The 20,660-nt window shown below is 37.7% G+C and overlaps 1 protein-coding gene across 5 annotated transcripts in view; it reads right to left on the bottom strand.

The window, feature by feature from the left end:
• The window catches only part of bcar1 (BCAR1 scaffold protein, Cas family member), a 103,713-nt gene that overhangs the window by 59,026 nt on the left and 24,027 nt on the right, over positions 1-20,660 (bottom strand). For 2 of the 5 annotated variants that reach the window (XM_067390413.1, XM_067390412.1), the window contains 2 exons: positions 13,102-13,146; positions 11,486-11,566 (listed from right to left, as the gene is read on the bottom strand). The exons of 1 other annotated variant lie outside the window; for it this stretch is intronic. In XM_067390413.1, the coding sequence (XP_067246514.1) occupies positions 11,486-11,566; positions 13,102-13,134 (114 nt within the window). In that variant the 5' untranslated portion in view covers positions 13,135-13,146. The remainder of the gene's footprint in view (positions 1-11,485; positions 11,567-13,101; positions 13,147-20,660) is intronic. 2 more of the 5 variants (XM_067390417.1, XM_067390414.1) reach the window with 1 other exon arrangement.

The following is a 20,660-nucleotide window of genomic DNA, read 5'->3' as shown; positions in this document are numbered from 1 at the left end:
TTTCGGCCCTGGAACCGTGACCGCTGCCCCGTGGCCTCTGTAACCCTCCGCATGCCGCGCGTGTCATGAGATTCAGGGCATTCTGGCAAGAAAGGCTCAGCCAAGTCAGATCGGTCCCGGCCACCCCAGAACAGACCAAGCATTTAGGGATACAGATGTGGGTCAGATAATGTGAATATGGAAATCCCATTTCCCTCTGAATCAAGGTAATGTTTCTATTTTTTTTCTACTCTCCAGCTCTCTGAACTGTTCCAAGAAGTAAAACATCTCCGTTAGGATCTCTCTACATCAGGCCTCTAAATTCCAGAAGAATCTGCTGGAAAATTCTGGTGGGAAGGTGAACTAGAATATATCTCAGAATAACAGGATGATTTATTTAATAGAGCCAAGAGTCGAGAACGAGAAGAATTTTAAACACTATGTGTAGGACTGGCACACTATATTATCTTACACTGCAAACCCGAATAAGTTGGAAAAAATTGAGGCAATTAGACTGCCTTCCATATTCAACTTAGGAAGAAAGCGTAACTGGCGGTGCTTTCTTTCGTAAGTTGAATGTGGAAGGTGTAGGACGTAGCGTAAGCGTTTTGAACTGCAAGAGTTTTACACTTTCTGAATATGAACACTTTGAATATGGAAGGAGGTCTGGGGAAAGCTAGATATTTTACTTTATAACTTGTTAAATATGGATATTCTCTTTAATAGAAATCCCAGCCCAGTTTCACTTAAACTTAAGTTTGTCTAAATTAAAAGAAATAAGTTAAAACTCAAAACAATTAAACAGTTCAGTTTACTTAAGACATATTAGTTCTGTGAACTTGAAAGAAAAAGAAAGTGGTAAATATATAAATACATAAAACTTAATTTGACTGAACTAATTTGTTTAATTTAAGTTTGTCCTACTCAAACCAAACCTATAGGTTTTTTACTATTATTATAAATATGAAATTATAAAACATACAAATGTACAACACTTAACCTTTTGTTTTTGTATTCAAAGGTCCTCATTGGGTCTGACATAACACAAACGGGTGTTATTTTCACATTGGTTGGAACTTTACTTTTCCTTTACTGTTTTTAATTGGTGGATGTCATGCATTCCTATCTATATGAACTAACCAACTGGTTGATTTTAAATGAAAATGGTTTTAATTTTGTTTTTAAAGTAGGGATGAACCAACACTAAAATTCTGGCCAATACAATAAGCCAATAATTATTTTGTTATAAACGATATAAGTTATAAAAGATAACCGATAAATGTCCAATTAATTGTATACAATCGTTTTCTAAATTAATGAAAAATTACACCAAAAATCAAAAAAATTCAAAAACTAAAATTAATCGTTTAAAATGCTAAGTGAATTTAGACATCACAACATTACAATGTACAGTATGTACGTTTTAAAGAATAACTTAAAGTGAGTGTCTGATGACCGCAAAGGCAATCTAATTGTAAAAAAGTATATAAATTCTGAAAATTTAGAAAAATAAAATATTATATTGTCCTGTAACCAATATAATACTGATAAATTGTGCATTCCTAATTTAATAGAATATTTTATGTTAACCCTAATGAAGACCTACAAGCATCAGTTAAAAAAAAATAAGTTCAGAAGTTTCAGGCTCTCCAATCAACAAGTGTTGCTTCCCTTCCAGTAATCTGAATCCATTGATATCGTGACATGACCACAAATGGCAGTGACATTTGACATCTTTATGTTATGACGAATGCTTAGAAAAGTCTGGCTAAAATAATCCCCAAGATCACTGTCAAAGTCAAGAGAAACACTCAAAGCATTTCCTGTGTCTGAATGAGGGCTGTATTGGGAGCTTAATTCTTTGATGCCACATCATCAAGAATTACTAATGCAGCTCCTGAAAACAACAGCAGTGGCAGTAGCATCCTGCCCATGATGCACTGCTCTAGTCTCTGCTCTGAGAAAAAAACAATGCACATCCTTGTATTGAGACATCCGGCCCCCTAGCCAACAGCAATATTCATGCAGCTTTGAAGGACAAAGGAATAAAGAGTTCCTTTCTTTGTTGGGACTGTCAGGCCCACTGCGCAGTCTGTCACTGAGGTCTTTTAACTACTTATGACGAAGGAGAGAGAAAATCCTCAGCCACACACTCACGTGAACACACACACATTCACACACACTTGCTTCAAAGCACAGGTCTAAAAACACAAACATGTACTACACAAAAATGACAATGATTTGTCCTACAGGACATTGCAGCAGATGCAGTAACCGGCAGATAGGCAGCTTTCCAAAATCCCCTCTGGAGTGTTTGTGGTCTTCCTTTATCCACAAACGGAGGATAAGCGTCTGTATTTGTACAGAACAGGAAAAAACAAGACCTAGCCCCTATGAAAATCAATCATAATCTAAATTACGACCCTATTTTACACACTTAACACACACACAGTAGGAGTAACAGCGTTGATCAGACCACTACCGAAATTTAATTTCCATAGATAATTATATTTGTTTTCAGATTTGGGTTCTCATTATTATTTGTCCTCTTATCAGTCATGGTAATACTTTAAGATGATTAAAAACCACAAAGTGAATCAGTCTTCCTCTCTTTTAATCTAAAGTTGCAAGGATGAGACTTATGGCGTGTGCAAAGCAAGCAAAATAAGCACACACACACATAGGGAACAACATCAGCACTAGACGACTAGCTCACTTTTCTCAGCCTCACTGCAATAAAAAGATTAGCATTAATGTGGCAGGAAGTAAATGGCATTATGGAGAGTTGAGCATAATCAAGGAGTGCTGGGGATATTACTCACAATCTGTGTGTATGTGTGTGTGTGTGTGTGTGTGTGTGTGTGTGTGTGTGTGTGTGTGTGTGTGTGTGTGTGTGTGTGTGTGTGTGTGTGTGTGTGTGTTTATTTCACACAGTCTCAAAAATGCAGAGAGCCTTCCAATCAGCACCTCCTCCTTTACTCTCCCAACACACACACACACACACACACACACACACACACACACACACACACACACACACACACACACACACACATATATATAAAAGGAAGGGAGAGATGGAGGAGAGCAATAAATGAACCTGGGCACCCCGCTGGTTAATTAGATAGTGCTGATTTGATTTTTCATTTTAATCTTTTTTTTTTTGTTGTTGATGCTCTCTGGTTTCTGGATCCCTTTGGAAAGTGCTCTCTCACCCTAATCTAAACAGAGCTTTATTGGCATGATTGTCAACATTTACAATATTACCGAAGTGTATACTCACAGTAACAGAATAGAGAGCACAGAAAATAAATCTGGTGCAGTAAACAAAGAGATAAAGGAAATAAAGGGGAAAAGGGAACAAGGTAAAAAAAAAAAATGTTAAAGGTGCCCTAGAACTTTTTATAAAAAGATGTAATATAAGTCTAAGGTGTCCCCTGAATGTGTCTGTGAAGTTTCAGCTCAAAATACCCCATAGATTTTTTTAAATTCATTTTTTTAACTGCCTATTTTGGGGCATAATTATAAATGAGCCGATTCAGGGTACGCGGCCCCTTTAAATCTTGCGCTCCAAGTCCCAAGAGCTCCCGCTTGCCTTAAACAACATAAAAAAAGTTCACACAGCTAATATAACCCTCAAAATGCATCTTTACAAAGTGTTCGTCATGCAGCATGTCTAATCGTGTAAGTACAGTGTTTATTTGAATGTTTACATTGATTCTGAATGAGTTTGAGGCTGTGCTCCGTGGCTAACGGCTAATGCTACACTGTTGGAGAGATTTATAAAGAATGAAGTTGTGTTTATGCATTATACAGACTGCAAGTGTTTAAAAATGAAAATAGCGACGGCTCTTGTCTCCGTGAATACAGTAAGAAACGATGGTAACTTTAACCACATTTAACAGTACATTAGCAACATGCTAACGAAACATTTAGAAAGACAATTTACAAATATCACTAAAAATATCATGTTATCATGAATCATATCAGTTATTATTGCTCCATCTGCCATTTTTCGCTATTGACCTTGCTTGCTTACCTAGTCTGATGTTTCAGCTGTGCAGATCCAGACGTGTAATCCCTTTCATAATGTTGGGATCATGGGCTGGCATATGCAAATATTGGGGGCGTACATATTAATGATCCCGACTGTTACATAACAGTCAGTGTTATGTTGAGATTTGCCTGTTCTTTGGAGGTCTTTTAAACAAATGAGATTTATATAAGAAGGAGGAAACAATGGAGTTTGAGACTCAGTGTATGTCATTTCCATGTACTGAACTCTTGTTATTTAACTATGCCAAGGTAAATTCAATTTTTGAATCAAGGGCACCTTTAATGAAAAAAGTAAATTAAATTAAATAAAATTTAATAATACTGTGTAAAGATTTACAATATTGCTGAAGTGTATATAGTATGTACAATAACAAAACAGACAGCACAGAAAATAATATTATGTAAATGAATACAGATAAAAGAAATGAAGGGGAAAAAGGTAAACATTTTTTTTTAAATATAATATAAAAAGAAATTTAGTAAAAAATAAAAAAATACATTAAAATAAAATATAAAAATAAAAAAATTCAAAATTAGTAATAAATCACCCAATAAAATAATAATTATCATCACACGTGTCAACTGGCAAGCTGAAACATAACTGAGGCCCCTTTCCAGTTTTTCAGTTCGTAGTGTGGGGATGTCTGGAAAAGTTTTTTTTTTTATTTTTTTTTTTCTTCTGGGGGTTTGATATTTTTCCCATTTAATTTTCCCATGTTTCGTCTTCCAGAATCTTTCATCCTTTGTTTTTCAGGATGTTTACCACCGTTTTTTGACTACATTTACCGAGCAATCTAAATGAGACAACATGCCATTGACTTCTATTGTTTTTACATGAACAGACTAACCCTAATCTGAACCTTTAAAATACTCTTAAAATCATTTTAAGAACATTATTTTCTTTGTGAATCATTTTTACCTTTAAGGGCTGCTTTAAGGGAGTTTATGTGAGACTTAAACTCACACACACTAATCCATAAATCTAGTGAGAACTTCTGCATTCTCAGCAGCTAGAGAGTGACTAAACTCTAAAACACCTAAGAAAAGAGACCCATCAGATATGCATAGACACAGACACGCAAACACATGCCGTGAGACACCAAAAAACTCCAAACAATCCTACAAGTCTCCTTCAGACGGACACAGACGCAGTATTAGCCGACCTCCCCTCCCCCTCTCAGTGGAATGCAGGAATGTGGTGCTAACCCTAGCAGAACGCCACTCTCTCCGACCATCACTTCCAGGAAGGGGACCGTTTTCCCATGGGCCGGGTTTGTCCAAGTAGCCCTTTCTGCTTGAACCTCACCTCAACCATACAACCGAAGTGAATAAGGGTCTCCACAACAACCGCTTTAATTAAGCTCCTTCCATTAAACTATCTGTCTGGAGAATTGTGAGGTAATACTCTTCCCAGACATTAACAGTGTTATTACGCTCTCTTACAAATAGCTTCAGTGTCTGAAAGGTTAATTACGAATCACTGCGATTTCCCACTTTCAGAAATGTGCTTCCAACAATAAAAAGCGCAGTTGTAATCAGAACGAGACAGCTGTTTGAAGCTATCTGTGGGGAATGAGAAACGTTTGATATAAACTCAATTGCCTGATACACTGCTTCATTCGTTTATTTCTAGTCTGCTGCGTTTCACTGCATGTGTGTGTGTGTATTGGCCCTGTGTATCCAAGACTTCACTCTCTGCCCTTGAAAATGAACGAGTCAGTGTGAGAAACCGAGTCTCTGGGTCCCAGGTGTGTGGATAAGGCAATAAGCGGTGGTCTCGAGGAAGTGTTGAGAAAAGACCACCATAGCCAGAGCTGACAGGCCATCAGTAACTACCATCTAATGTAATCTCATTAGCAGTCTCTCTGTCGTCCAACTCCTGTCTAATTTCATCTGATTAGTCTTCATGCCACTCTTTACTGATTTTCAATGATAAATTGAGGTATACTAGATAGCCAAAAAAAAGTCATGATATGAAAAGGGTGGCCTTTTCTAAAAAGGGGTTGTTGATTATGATTTTTCCCATAGACTTTTGGAAAATCGCAGAAAATAAGCTCTGTGTTTAACAAAGGGTTATGACACTTACACGTTTTGTTTATCAATATAATCTTTACAAGTTAACAAGACATTTATAGATTTTGAAGCCTAAATAAAGTCGTCAGATATGAAGGGTAACAGTAGGCTATAAACGGACTACAGCACACCACGGTCGCGGATCAACGTCATCACCACCACAAACTTTATTTAGAAAACAACTTTATTTATAAACATGCTCGCTGATTATGATCTGTGCTGTTATGAATACTTATCCACTTTTTCATGAGAAATGCTGTCCAAATGTCCCGTTTTTAATGATGACGTCTAAAGTCCCCGCCAAAGAAAGTAGTCCCTTTTAGCAATTTGTTAGCAACCGCCAATTTTAAGACACAGTAAAAGTTAAAAAAATCACAAGTGGGTTATAACTGGTGTGTTTTATGTCGTAGATCAAAACGTGAAAGTATTTAGAGGCTTTGTTAACCACATTCAAAAAACCCATAGACTTTACGGCGTTGGAACCGGAAGTCCTAAAATGCTAACTCGTTTCCGGATTTTGCCTACAAAAATGTGTCATCCCTGAGGTACTCTATTTGCTGTTTAAGGACTACAACAAACGGTTGGTAGAAACTACAACAAGCTTCTTCCTGGGTCAGGAAGACATCACTAACTAGCCTGGGTGCCAGCCCGAACCCCGCCCACAACATTTTTTGGACGGGAAGTTCGGTCTGGACTCGATCCATTGTGGAGTAATTATGCTCGGCTCCCAGAAGGCCGAGCCAATCAAATTGCCAGGGCGGGATTTAATCGATAATGGACAGGCTATCTGCGGTTACGTAACCACCTACGTCATCAAAGAGCGCTTCGTTTTCACGTTTTCACCAACGATGACTGCAGCTGGAGAAGTAAGATGTTTAGATTCCGCTATCATGTCTGTAATAAAAGAAATCGACAGCGCATTAATTTTAAAAGACGAACAAAGAACCGCAATCAAGGCATTTGTCGATGGGAAAGATGTGTTTGCCGTCCTTCCAACACGATTCGGCAAAAGTTTAAGTACAAGTTCAACATACGTCACTTACTGCGTTACTCTGATTGGTTGTAGGTCTATCCAATTGAGTGCAGAGGTTTTTTTTTTTTTACTGGTTCGGTTAAGACACGCCCCATAATTCAAGTGCAATGGAGCAGTATCAGACTCAAATTCTGCCTAGAATATGAGTATGACGAAGTCAGGCTAATCACTAACACTAAAATTTACATAAATGAGAACACGCAACAAAGGGGGTTGAGCTGCTATAGACAGACTTACAGTATATTACATCTTGTAAAAGGGACATTATAGGTCACCTTTAAAGTACATTTTTGTAAGATTATAAATACTCTATCACAAGGTATTTTTTCAAGTTTTAATTAATCAAGCTAAATTAATATGTTGAGATATTTGTGATTTTTTTGAAAGAAGTCTCTTATACTCACCAAGGCTGCAGTTATCTGATCAAAAACACTAAAAACAGTAATAATGTGAAATATTATTTCAATTTAAAAGAACTGCTTTGTATTACAATGTTTTAAATGTGATTTATTTCTGTGATGACAATCTTCAGTCACATTATCCTTCAGAAATCCTATGAAGAGACGGCGCCAACTCCAGTGAGGACTTCAGAAGACGCAATCATCTGGATCAACATGCACATTGCCCAATTTCTATATCCTAATTATTGTTAATGTAATTAATTTTTCCAGGAGCTCATTGCTTCTACATTCAGTTTAACTGCTAACAGTGATTGTAAATTAATTGCCTAAATTATTACATTGTTTGCTAACTGCATTCTTAAATTGTGATGTTGACATGCATTCTCTGTAAAGCTGCTTTGAAATGATATTTATCGTGAAAAGCGCTATACAAATAAATGTGAATTGAACTGAACTAAATTGAATTGAAATCATTCTAATATGCTGATTTGGCTAATTTCTTATTATTATCAATGTTGAACATGGTTGTGTTGCATAATATTTTTGTGGAAACTGTGATACACTTTTTTATTTTTGACGAATTTTTTTATTCTTGACGAATAAAATATTAATTTCTTTCAAAAACAAATCTTACTGACCCTGAACTTTTGAACAGTAATGTGTATAAATATTTATAAATAAATTATGCATCTAAATGTTTTAAAAAGTTTACAATTACTAAAAAATAAATCACCATCAAATATTGTGGACAGAACTGGACCTTTATTCATGGAATTCCTCTTGTTCAAATGTATCCTTATATTTTCTAATTTGTATTCACATGTATTCTTGTAACTTTGTTTTGTATTCTGAGAGAAAAGATGGCTTGACATGCTGAAACAACTGATGGCTGAGCGAAACCGCAGCAGCAAATAACTAATAATGAAAATAGCTTGAGATGAAGGGGGAGAGGTCAGAGATCAGTTATGAGGTCTGAAATGCAGTCTCTGGTTTCTCTCAACTCCAAGTTCTGCAGTCCCTTCTATTCCATATGCTGCCACATTCACTCAAATCTCAAATCCACAGCCTTTTTACAATACACATTATAGCTTTTGAGTGACACACTGAGAAAAAATACATTAATAGTAAGTATAGTAGTGGCCTATATAATAAACATGGGCATGGTATCAGCCATCAGCTCTCTAGTTATTGATATCATATCTATTGAAAAATATTGGTCATTTATCTGACAGCACTATGCAAAGCCATTTGCAGAAATGGGCAATTCCCCTGGAACATCCTGTGATTAAGAGCTTTGAACTTCAAGGGAACAATGGTAGCTCATGGAACGCCCATATTGCAGAGTTTAGTCCTCCAACCTTCTTCTTATAAACCCTGAGCTTTAACCGTTACACCACACCACCCCATAACTTACACAAAATAGACACTGATGGAGGCTCCAGCGAGAAGAGAGAGCCATGCATGAGCGCATTTAAAGATCACGCCTGGATCTCAATTGTAAGAACATGAATCAGTGTGTCAATGTCTTTAAGACAGAGATCATGAAAGTGTTTTATGCTTTAAACACCATTAGACAGCAGCATCATGTAGTACATGGATAGTCATGTCAGTCCTGCTGCATTGCAGTGGTGCTTATAGAGTTCAGGCAGGTCAGATGAAATTATTAACTCCATTGACCCACAGATAAACATCACATTGATCTGTGTGAGAGACTTGAAAGCAAGGATTGGCACTGTGGCTGTCTCTTCACCACGGCATATAATCTAGCACACCTCATTTAGCCCCTGGAGTAGAGGGCAAATGCTCACGGAGACGGACACATTTTTTGAGACACCGTGATGTGTGGATCTCAAGGGTTGTGGTATTGTCGGTGAGTTAGGGTAGTGCAAGGGTCGGCTGTTCTGACCTCTCCTCTCAGCCGGCCACTGGGGGCACATCCATTACCCCAGCTGAAGTACAGTGCAGTGTGGGGTCGCTGACCCGTGTGCATGCTGGTGAAATACAACACCCATTTATCAAGGGGTCTGGAATGTGGGTGAGAAATTAGAGGGGGACAGTGGGTGAAAGCCAAATATCACCCAGATACCAGGCATTTAACAGCAGAGCAAGCAATTTTGCATGAGACAAAGAGAACTGTTGGATAACAGGGTGCGCTCTTGTTGTCTCACGATGACATCGAGCAGTGGGGTCAGAGGTCACAAAGCACTCTTCAGTGACTGCTGCATTTGACACTATAGCACATGAAATTCTTCTGGAGCGTTTAAGACTGTGGGCAGGGATTCAAGGGAATGTTCTTAACTGGTTTGCCTCGTATCTTTCCGGGAGGACTTTTTCTGTTGAATTGGGAAATTTTTCTTCCTCCTCTGCTTTAATGAAATGCGGGGTTCCACAAGGATCTATATTGGGCCCAGTTTTATTTTCTATTTATATGCTTTTTCTGGCCAATATTTGTCAGAAACATAACCTTTATGCTGAAAACACTCCGGAACAAGCCCGGAACATGCCGGAACAAGCTGACGGTCGGCCGTTGGGCAGTCCTCATCTGCTTTATTTTACATGTCGAATCGGCGTCGGAGCTTGTCGATCATTCTGATTGGCTGTTAAGCTATTGCCATCTGCTGGTACAAAAAGGCATTTCCTCTTACGCAAGCGCAGAATGGACGTGCTACTTGGCCGTTGGGTATCGAGTGTCGGTTTGGTGTGTTAGGGCAACTTTGGACCCAGACACTGCAGACTTGAGCCAACCCCACAGTCTGCTTTCGTCGCCACTAGTTCGTTGGCATCGGCTTGGTGTGTTCCGGGCTTTACAATCACTTTAATGATAATGGCACCCAGTTATATTGCTATAAATGTTAAAATGTTATAAATGTTAAATATGCTCTAAGTGATCCTGGGTGGAGTAACTTCCTGTTGACGATCGAACAAAACAGAGGCTAGTTAGACCCTCCCTCCTCCTCCTCCTCCCCCTCCCCTCCGTGCTTCCTGAAACAGTCATGAACGCGCATTTAAAATCATTCTTGTTGGTTATTGGCTGGAGCATGTTTATTATGATTCGTGGTCCAGGCTGCACCAGTTTGTTTTTATTGCCGTTTTCGGAGCTTGTGGAGACCGCGTTTTTTTACAGTGTGTTCAGGGGACAGGCAGCTAGCGGAAAGTGAGGAGATGTTTGCTGTATGTGACAAAAAATGTTTTGGCCTAAAAATGCGTGACGTCATCACTTTTAAATACAATTATAATTCTTATATTTTTTTACAATTTATAATTTTACAATTATATAAAAAATATAGATATTAAAGTTATTTCGGCTTTATGTTCACAAAATTAAAAGCTTTCCAAGTACCCCCAGGGTACACAAAGCTTGGGTTGTAAATCACTCCGAAATGTGTGAGGGTATGTCGAAGTGTAGATATAATGGCCTTTAATGAGAGATCAGTATCTGTGCTACTCTGCAAATCTCTGTGTGCTATTAACGCCTCTTAGAGATCATCTTAGAGACCCATCACTTCCTGATATGGCTTCTACTCTAATGCTGCCTGTGGTGCTGGAAATAAAGGCCTGACCAGCAGCTAATAACTCATTACAGACCCACTGAGCTGGTGGTTAGATAAATGGAGAGGGGGAAAACAAACATGTCATTCAGCTTTGTGCCAAAGCATGCATACACACATAAACACACTCTCTGCTCTCCAATTTAGTACAGTTATACCTCAGTTTGACCTTGAGAGGCGCCTAGGCTTCAGTCTAAAAATACGAGATGCCAAATAAACACATTTCATACCGTTTTCACGCCCTGTTTAGACATGAGATCAGGCTGTGAAGAGCAGCGATCATGCAGACACGATTGCTGGTTGTGCTGTTAATGAGAGTTATGTCTAACGTGCCAATTCTGTGCATTCACCGGTCAGCAGGAGGCGCCACTGCTGCCTTGAGAGTCACTCCTTACCAGCGGCTCTGTAGGAAGTAGGTGATGCTCAAGATGAGTTCCAGATCCTGCAGATGAGGGGTTCAGTGTTCTAGATCCTATCTATTAAAGAGCAGTGAGACAGAGATAAATGACCACACTGATGTGAAGTACACTATAATTTGCAGATACACACACACAATATCACACAATATCTTATGAGGGTATAAACTACAGTCCTACAAAGCATGTGAATTATGGTTGCCTAAAAATATAAAATTATTGATTTGGAGTCATTTATAATATTCAAATATGAAATACTGGGGAAAAAACACTCTATTCTCAGATCATGAAAAAAGTCTGAATGATAAAAAATAATGATGAATGATGAAAGGGTTAGTTCGCCCAAAAATTAAGTTTCAGACATTAATTACTCACCCTTATGTCGTTCTACACCCGTAAGACCTTTGTTCATCTTCGGAACACAAATTAACATCAAACTGCCAAAGTCATGTGATTTCAGTGAATGATGCTTCATTACGTCACAAGTAATGAAATTTCAATGGTTCACCACTGGGGGGCGTGACTTTGGCAGTTTGATACACGCTCCGAACCACTGATTTGAAACAAAAGATTTGTAAAGCTTTGAATCTTCATGAAGCAGTGTTTTGAAATCGCCTATCACTAGATTTTGTTGAATAAAGAAAAAAAAATATATTTTTTTTTGCCGCACAAAAAGTATTCTCGTTGCTTGATAACATTAAAGTTGAACCACGTAGTCACATGAACTGTTTTAAATATTTTTAGTAGCTTTCTGGGCATCTGAAAGTGTTAATTATCTTGCTTTATTAAAATGATCTTAATTTGTGTTCTGAAGATGAACGAAGGTCTTACAGGTGAATTAATGAGTAATTAATGACAGAATGTTCATTTTTGGGTAAACTAACCATTGAAGTTCTCTGGTTAACTGGACCATAAGGTACCCACGAAAATGCCACTGTAACCACAAATCTTTATGCAGTTTTTATTGAATTTCATTTTGATATAAAGTATATTTAAAGTATAATCAAGTCACATTATTGTTGTTTTATTATTGATTATTTCTGTCACTTCTGGGTTCTCATGTCCATCCTTAATACACACACAAATACAAATGCAAACATACATATAGGATACACTACTAGCTGCAGAGTGCAAGAGCACATTAAAGCTTTATAGAGAATGAAGATCTGCTTAAGCAGTGAAGAATGCCCTGCTGATGGGCTTCTAATTCCAGATTCATTTAGAGAGGGAGTATCCTCACAGCCAGGGCCTCGATTAGAGGGGTAACGGGCCGTAAACAGAGAGAGAATGAAAACCGGAGAGAGAAAGGGATGGGAAATTAAGAGAAATCAGCTGGAAAGAAGAGTACTCAGAAAGAGGAGAAGGATCAGAAGATGTCACTGGTGGTTAATTGTCAAGTATCTACATACATCAATATAAAAACAGAACCGTCATGCACCACTCTCTGAGAGACTTCACTGCAAACAAAAGCAAACAGATCCACAGCATCCATGTGCAACCAGCAGCTGTTAGATCCATTTCACGATCAGTCGTGCAATCAGTAGTCAGCTCTCTCTCTGTCTCTCTCACTATCCCAAACTCCATGCTGCACCTACCTCTGCTGAAGCCCCCTGCAGACAGTCAAACATTTTACAGAACACCTGGAAGGGGAGGGGAGCAGATGAGACGTCCGCTCAGACAAACAACACATCAACCTTAATATGACAGCGCTCTGTGCTTCAGGAAGCACAGCAACACACAAAAACAGACTTTGTCACAGGCTCAAGACAACCATGTAGTTTGGAGGCGCATCTTACGCATACACAATATTAAGAGAGGCTATGCTATAATGTGCTCACGTTTTATTTATAATTTCACACTTACAAATAGTCAGATAGAATAAAAAATATGCGTATTTGACGTGCTGTCTGAGGGGAGGGCTCCGAGCTCGGAATTTGGCCCGAACCCAGAGTACTCCCCCAAGTACCAGGTGAGTGTACTTGGGGGAGTTAATAAAACATCATATAATATGGCCTCAAGTGCCATAGTACTTTTATACAGTTAATAAATATTGCCTTGTGCTGATAATTTCAAATCTAATGTAAATGTGTCATCTTTTTTAACAGAACTCATAATGTGATCTTCCAGTAAAATGACTGACTTCAGTCAGTCAATTGTGGCCAAGTCAGTCAGCTGGAGCAGTTGTGGGTCAGACTTGTAACCCGAAGGTCGCAGGTTGGAATCTCAGTACCTCAGTACCCACAACTGAGGTGCCCTTGAGCAAGGCACATAACATCCAATCGCTCCCCGGGCGCTGCAGCAAAAATGGCTGCCCACTGCTCTGGGTGTGTGTTCAATACTTACTGCTGTGTGTGTGTGTGTGCACTTGGATGGGTGAAATGCAGAGCACAAATTCCGAGTATGGGACAACATACTTGGCTTCAAGTATGTAATTGACCTCAAGCTCACATTTAGATCTCCCTCCATTTATGAGAGCAACACCCACATCTCAAAATCCAGTCAACAACCGATGGATAGAACCAAGTTCCCAAGTTATACTCGGATGTACGTCACAATATGGAAGAAAATATTTGTTGCAACTACCACTTCATTGTGACGTTAACAATGAAATAAAATATACATTAAAAAAAATAATAAAAATCTACATTTCTAAATTAACTTTTTTTTTTTGCATGTTTATTTTTTATATCAAATCTCAAAATACATGCCCAGGATTGTGGGTTATCATAGACAGTGAAGGATGCATCATTGCTGCAATGACTGCAGGAAGTTACACAAACATCAGATTGGGGCATGCCAGCTATTGGAACATTTTATATTGTGTACTCTAGTGCAACTGAAATGCTGCATCTGGGACTGAAAGTTTATGGTTATGCAAGTCTAGTTCTACTAAACCTTGCGCATAATGCTATGTGTGGCATGTGACACTGTAAATCTTAGAAAGCTTTTTCTCAAATCATCTGCTGTGGAGTAATAATGAGGATGCTCTTGTAAAACGGCATTCATATGCAAATATATTCGGCGCGTGTCCACGTACGCGTACAAGCGTGCGCTCCGAGGCGTCCCTGCCACCGTGGCTCTTTCCTGACCTGTTGGATCCTGTTCTGACTCACTGGGGACACGCTTCGCCCTAATCGAATAATTACTATGTGTTTCTACGACAAAACACTCCACATTCCACACTTTTTTTTTCTGCTGTGGTGTTATCATAGTCGGAAAGTACAAGTGAAACACATACCCTATAGCAATCTGTCTTAAGTATGAGACATAAGTATGCTGCTCAGGGTGGTTCCTGCGCTCTCCATGTTTTCATGCCTGAACAGAGTACTCGTCTCTGATTGGGGTCGCCTTGGAAACAGGGCAATGGTCCAATTCGGCTCCTGTCCACACAGGTAAAACACGCGATGTGGCTTTGATGAATCAACCTGTTGTTTACACAGCTGCACATTCTTTCTCTCACTCTCTTTTCTCGATAACTCGAAACAATGTAATCACACAGATGGTCATTTCCTTTTATAAAAGTTTGCAAAATTATAATATTAGGATTGATATTATACTGAAATTCAGATTTTTTTGCCAAAAAATGTGTCTAGATATGTTGTAATTTTGGGGGGTTTTCACAGAAAGAGAGAGAGAGAGAGAAAAAAAAACAGGCTAAAGCATTGACAACAAGATGTCAATACAAAAGCTGTTAATGCCAAAACTAACCTAAAATATAATGTAAAATAATATAAATATATTAAAATATATAAAATACATATATTGAAAATGAAAATGTAAATAATATAAAAAATGATATAAAATTAAATAATAAAATTATATATAGTTATTCCAAACAATGGCTATTCAGTAAAAGTTAAAGGGTTAGTTCACCCAAAAATGAAATTTCTATCATTAATTACTCACCCAAATTTCGTATCACACCCGTAAGACCTTTGTTCATCTTCAGAACACAAGTTATGATATTTTTGCTGAAATCCGAGAGGTATATGGCTGGTCCATAGACAGCAATTTAATCAACACTTTCAAGGTCCAGAAAGGTACTAAAGACATTGTTAAAACAGTCGATGTGACTACGGTAGTTCAACCTTAATTTTCTGAATCGAGGAGAATACTTTTTGTGCACAAAAACAAAATGAAAATAGCGACTTTATTCAACAATCTCTTCTCTTCTCTGTCATTATCCTTACATAGTGGCTGCAGTAAGCACAGTGAAGGCTTCAGTGTTTACGTCCAAATGCCGGCTCAGTATTGGCCAAAGCTGATCACATGAGCAGCACGACGCATGCGTGTGATGCTGACGCAGGAGCCGGCCAATAATGAGTCAGCATTCTGACATAGAACCTGGAATCGCTGGACATAAACAACGTATGAGAGTGACACAGAAGTCAAGAATGTTTTTGCGCACAAAAAGTATTCTCGTCACTTCATAAAATTAAGGTTAAACCACTGCAGTCACGTCGACTTTATTAACAATGTCTTTAGTACCTTTCTGGACCTTGAAAGTGTTGGTTAAATTGCTGTCTATGGACGAGTCATATACCTCTCGGATTTCATCAAAAATATCCTAATTTGTGTTCTGAAGATGAACGAAGGTCTTACGGGTTTGGAACAACATAAGGGTGAGTAATTAATGACAGAATTTTTGGGTGAACTAACCCTTTAAAATATGACTATGAAATATGATAAAATGTGTTTTAAAACTTAAATTCATAAAAGACTCCATTTTTATTGGTATACACGTTGCTTCTGTGCTGTTTAAAGCCTAACATGTACTGCTGCCATTTTTAACTTTATCCTGAGGGTTAAGGGCATAAAAGCCCAGATGATGGCCACTATAGGAAAGGACTGGTGCTCTACAGAATTTTACAGCTCCTTCCCCCTGCACTGCCAGAGGCCTATGAGCTCAAGAGTCCAACATGTCCAACATCAAATGCACACATATGCACATAAACACCACGCTGAGCCTGTACAGCTGATGATGTCATCAGCCTTAGGCCAAGCTCATGCATCATCAGCGCATGTCAGGCTCCAACCAACAATGAGGCTGAGCGCACATCACTAGAGACCATGGGAGGGAAAAGACAAGAGGAAAGGATAAAAAGGTTGGGACAGGATAGACAGATAATGGCTCGAGGACAAATTAGAGTGACGTATTACAATCTGTCGCAGGATAGGTATAATCTAAACAGCTGCAGAATTACTGTGTCCCACTTCTGATGAATGTAAGTAAGATCACATAGGACTGTCTTTGACTGAGGGAAGCTATAATATACACAGATATTGCAAGCAATATATATGAAATTCCAGTCAACTTGTCATTTACTTGGACAAGTGTAGCAGAATGCCTTTTGGATGTTGGACTTGCAACATGGAAACCAGGTTTGGAAATGTACAATCAAATTATTTAATAACAAAGTATAGTCATTTTTGTTTCTATTTATATAGCATATTGCAATTTTACAAATACAATTGTACAATATTTTAGGATGACTACTATGCATAAGGCATTTGAATTATGGAGGTTGGTATGGATTAATATTTTCTGAATATATTATTATACATTATGTTTTATTATAAAGAACATACAATATAAAATTAAATAAAATGTTAGGAGATATATTTATATGATAATATCTGTATATACACACTACTGTTCTGAAGTTTGGGGTCAGTAAGATTATTATTATTTTTTAATTTAATATTTTTATTCAGCAAAGATGCATTAAATTGATCAAAAGTGACTTATATTCAATTGTAATAATATTTCACAATATTAACATTTTTTTCTGTATTTTTGCAGCCTTGGTGAGCATAAGAGACTTCTTTCAAAAACATAAAAAATCTTACTGACCCCAACGATAATGTATGTTACATATAATACTACATTCAATCTTAACAAACACACATAATGTAAATGTACAGTTGTGCCAGTACACACTAAAAAGACATCAAGTATGTCATGAAAATCTAGTCTAGATCCCCTACCAGCTTGACTAGTCGCTCGGATAATCCATTTTGTTTCTTTATCCATCATCTGTCGAGTCTTTGGAAGTTGAAAATATTACAATGTCAATATCCCACATTTAATTTGAATGAAACACAGCAATACTGTAACTACTCTATTCAATCTGCTAAATTCCTGCACATACAACCAAAATTGACACTGGCCGAAGGGTCAGGCTGTGTTTCCGTGGTTACCAGCCCCAAAGGACAGCACAAGAGTAGAGGAGAGCAGCAGTGAAGGGAGTGGAGACGGATCAGACTTGTCCAGTTCTTCTGATAAGAGACTCAGAGCAGTGCGTTCCACATTCTCCTACCACCATCCATCAGCTCAGGTCACACAACGCTGATCCTGCATGCGTCCTAACCTCTGACCCCGCTCATCACTCACGCTAACACAAAGTTTATCTGTGCCACACACTGCTCTCCTGAAACACATTCACCCTGGTGCCTCATTTCAAGGCTTTTCATTTTCAGAGGATAATGCTTTAAAGTACTTTATCAAGCTGCTGAGCTGATGGAAGAGGCCCCAGAGAGGAGCACTGATCTTTGAGGGGAATAAATGGCTGATCATGCTGCCAAAAATCAGGTGAGTACACATCTACTCAGCAACATGCTATACATTTCAACCCACTTCAATTAACATCCGCAGGAAGGGGAGGGGGGAGGGGGGGTTTCAGACATATACAAAGACCACTAATGATCCATAAGAAGGCAAACTGAGAGATAGAGCTCATTTGCTACATATTATTACAATTTAAAATAACTGTTTTCTATTTTTATGCATTTTAAAATGAAATTTACTGGCAATCATTCTGATCATTCTATTCATTCTTTTTATGCGTTTTGGCCGTTCATTTACACGACAATGGCGTTTTGGTAGCAAACGCAAACTTTTGAAAACGGGTTTCAAAGTGCAAGTTTCTGAAAATAGTCTCCGTGTAAACAACAAAAACACGAATCTGTGAAAACAATGACGTCATGCACATGCGCATTACATGTTCAGTCTATAGTGTTTCATCGCCATCTAATGGCCAGCAGAATACAGCGTTTTTAGTAATTTTCACAGATTCATATGAATGGGGATCGTTTTGACAATGGTGTCATCTGTACATGGAAAACTCAGGAAAAATGCCTCAGTTTTAAGTATATCATTGTCATGTAAACGTACCCTTATATGCTGATTTGGTGCTCAAGAACATTTCTTAGTATTATCATTGTTGAAAACAGTTGTGCTGCTTAATATTTTTTGTGGAAATCAAGATAAAAAAATTTTAGAATTCTTTGATGAAAATAAAGTTCAATAGAACAGCATTTTTTATATATATTTAAATCTTTTATAACATTATAAATGTCTTTATTTTCATTTTTGACCAATTTAATGTATCCCTGCTTGATTAAAAATATTGATTTCTTTCAAACAAAAACAAAAACTGACTCCAAACTTTTGAACAGTGGTATAGTATAGAATAAAACATTACAATATGATTTATTCAGCATGAATTTTCACATAAAATGAAGCAATATTTTCAAAATATCAGTTATTTCAGTTCAAAACACCAACTTATTGATTTGTTTAAATGTAAAAAAATAAATAAATAAATACATTTATAGTTTCTTTAAATAGATTTTTAGTTAAAACTTTGTTTTAATTTGGAGAAAAAAAAAACTATGTGGAAAAACTATTTTGGATCTTTAGTATTTTACACCTTGCATTACATATTTTAAATCTAATACTGACAACACTCTTTGTTTGGTCCATGTGATAGATTAAAACGTTAATTCTATTTCAGGGCAAATACAAAAACATTGACATAAATAAAATATGATATTTTTGTCACCAAGCCATGTATGATTAAAAAAAAAGCAGTGGCTTCTGTACAGTTGATGGGATTACTGCTGGATTATGAAATGTTGATGTCTTATCAATAACACAGAGGTCAGAAATGGTCTGCTCTAGCCTGATTGTGGCACTTCCTGTCAGCCTGTGGCTGTGGAGCAGTGAGTTCTTCTGAGTGGATCTGGGGAATAGAGAATAGCGCCATGAGCCAGTGTGTCTGTGTGTTGTCAGATGTGTTGCCTACACACAAACACACACACAGATTGAGTGAGATAGACAGCGAGAGAGAGAGAGAGAGAGAGAGAGAGAGTGTGTCTTCTCCGGGACATGGAGACTGACAGCTCAGACACTGTCCAGCTATTTGTTCTACTAACTCGCAGACAAGCTCTCTCAGTGGGCAAAAGCAGCTCGAATAACAACACATTTGACTTTAAGGATCCACATAAACTCACAAAACGCATGTAGACAGGAAAGGACAAATGTAAAAATATACAGACATACAGGAACACAAACACACACACACACACAAATATAAATAAATAAATAAATAAATAAATAATATATATATATATATATATATATATATATATATATATATATATATATATATATAGAATCTGTCATTTTTTCTAAAATCATAGGTTGTTTCCAGCACAGTGCACCAAGACACAAACAGACATCCACAAATGTTTGTTTGGGATGGGTGCACACACACATCAGCTGGAATAAGCGTCACTGTGCATGCTGGGAACAGTGAAAAAATGAGGAGGGAAGGAACAGTGTTTCCTCTGAGAGAAGACAAGCTTTTTTTACCCTCTCGGAAGTGGAGTAGGCTAATTAGAAAAGCAGGCCTACTTAAATCATATTAATAACAGCCATGCTACATCACTCAGAGAACAAGCAAGAATGTGTGAGATCCACATCCCAACCCTTCAGACACCCCAACTCAGTATAATATACAGAGTCTCCTACTAATGCTTTAATCGGGGATGTTCAGGAGATATTTGAGATTGAGAACAGCGTTTGCTAAGACAAGCATCACCATTATTCATTCAATTTCAGGGCATAGCTCATCTAACACAATTTTTGCTAGAGATATCAATTATATCAAATTGCACAACATGTTGTGGAGAGGTGTGCAATTATTTTTCTAAGCAATCAGACTTACGGTGCTTGTTTAGAGCACATTAAGACCACAAAAAAAGGCAAAAAAAATGTCAAATTAAACTTGGACAATGAAACAAGGGACTACAAAGACTTGGGGTGGGCTTTTTTGATATGGGCCATTATACCCTAGCAACCGCATATCAA

Source organism: Chanodichthys erythropterus, chromosome 7 (genome assembly GCF_024489055.1).
Source record: "Chanodichthys erythropterus isolate Z2021 chromosome 7, ASM2448905v1, whole genome shotgun sequence".
NCBI lineage: Eukaryota > Metazoa > Chordata > Actinopteri > Cypriniformes > Xenocyprididae > Chanodichthys > Chanodichthys erythropterus.
Note: the sequence above shows the minus strand (reverse complement) of the source record. Positions and strands in the feature narration are given on the sequence as shown.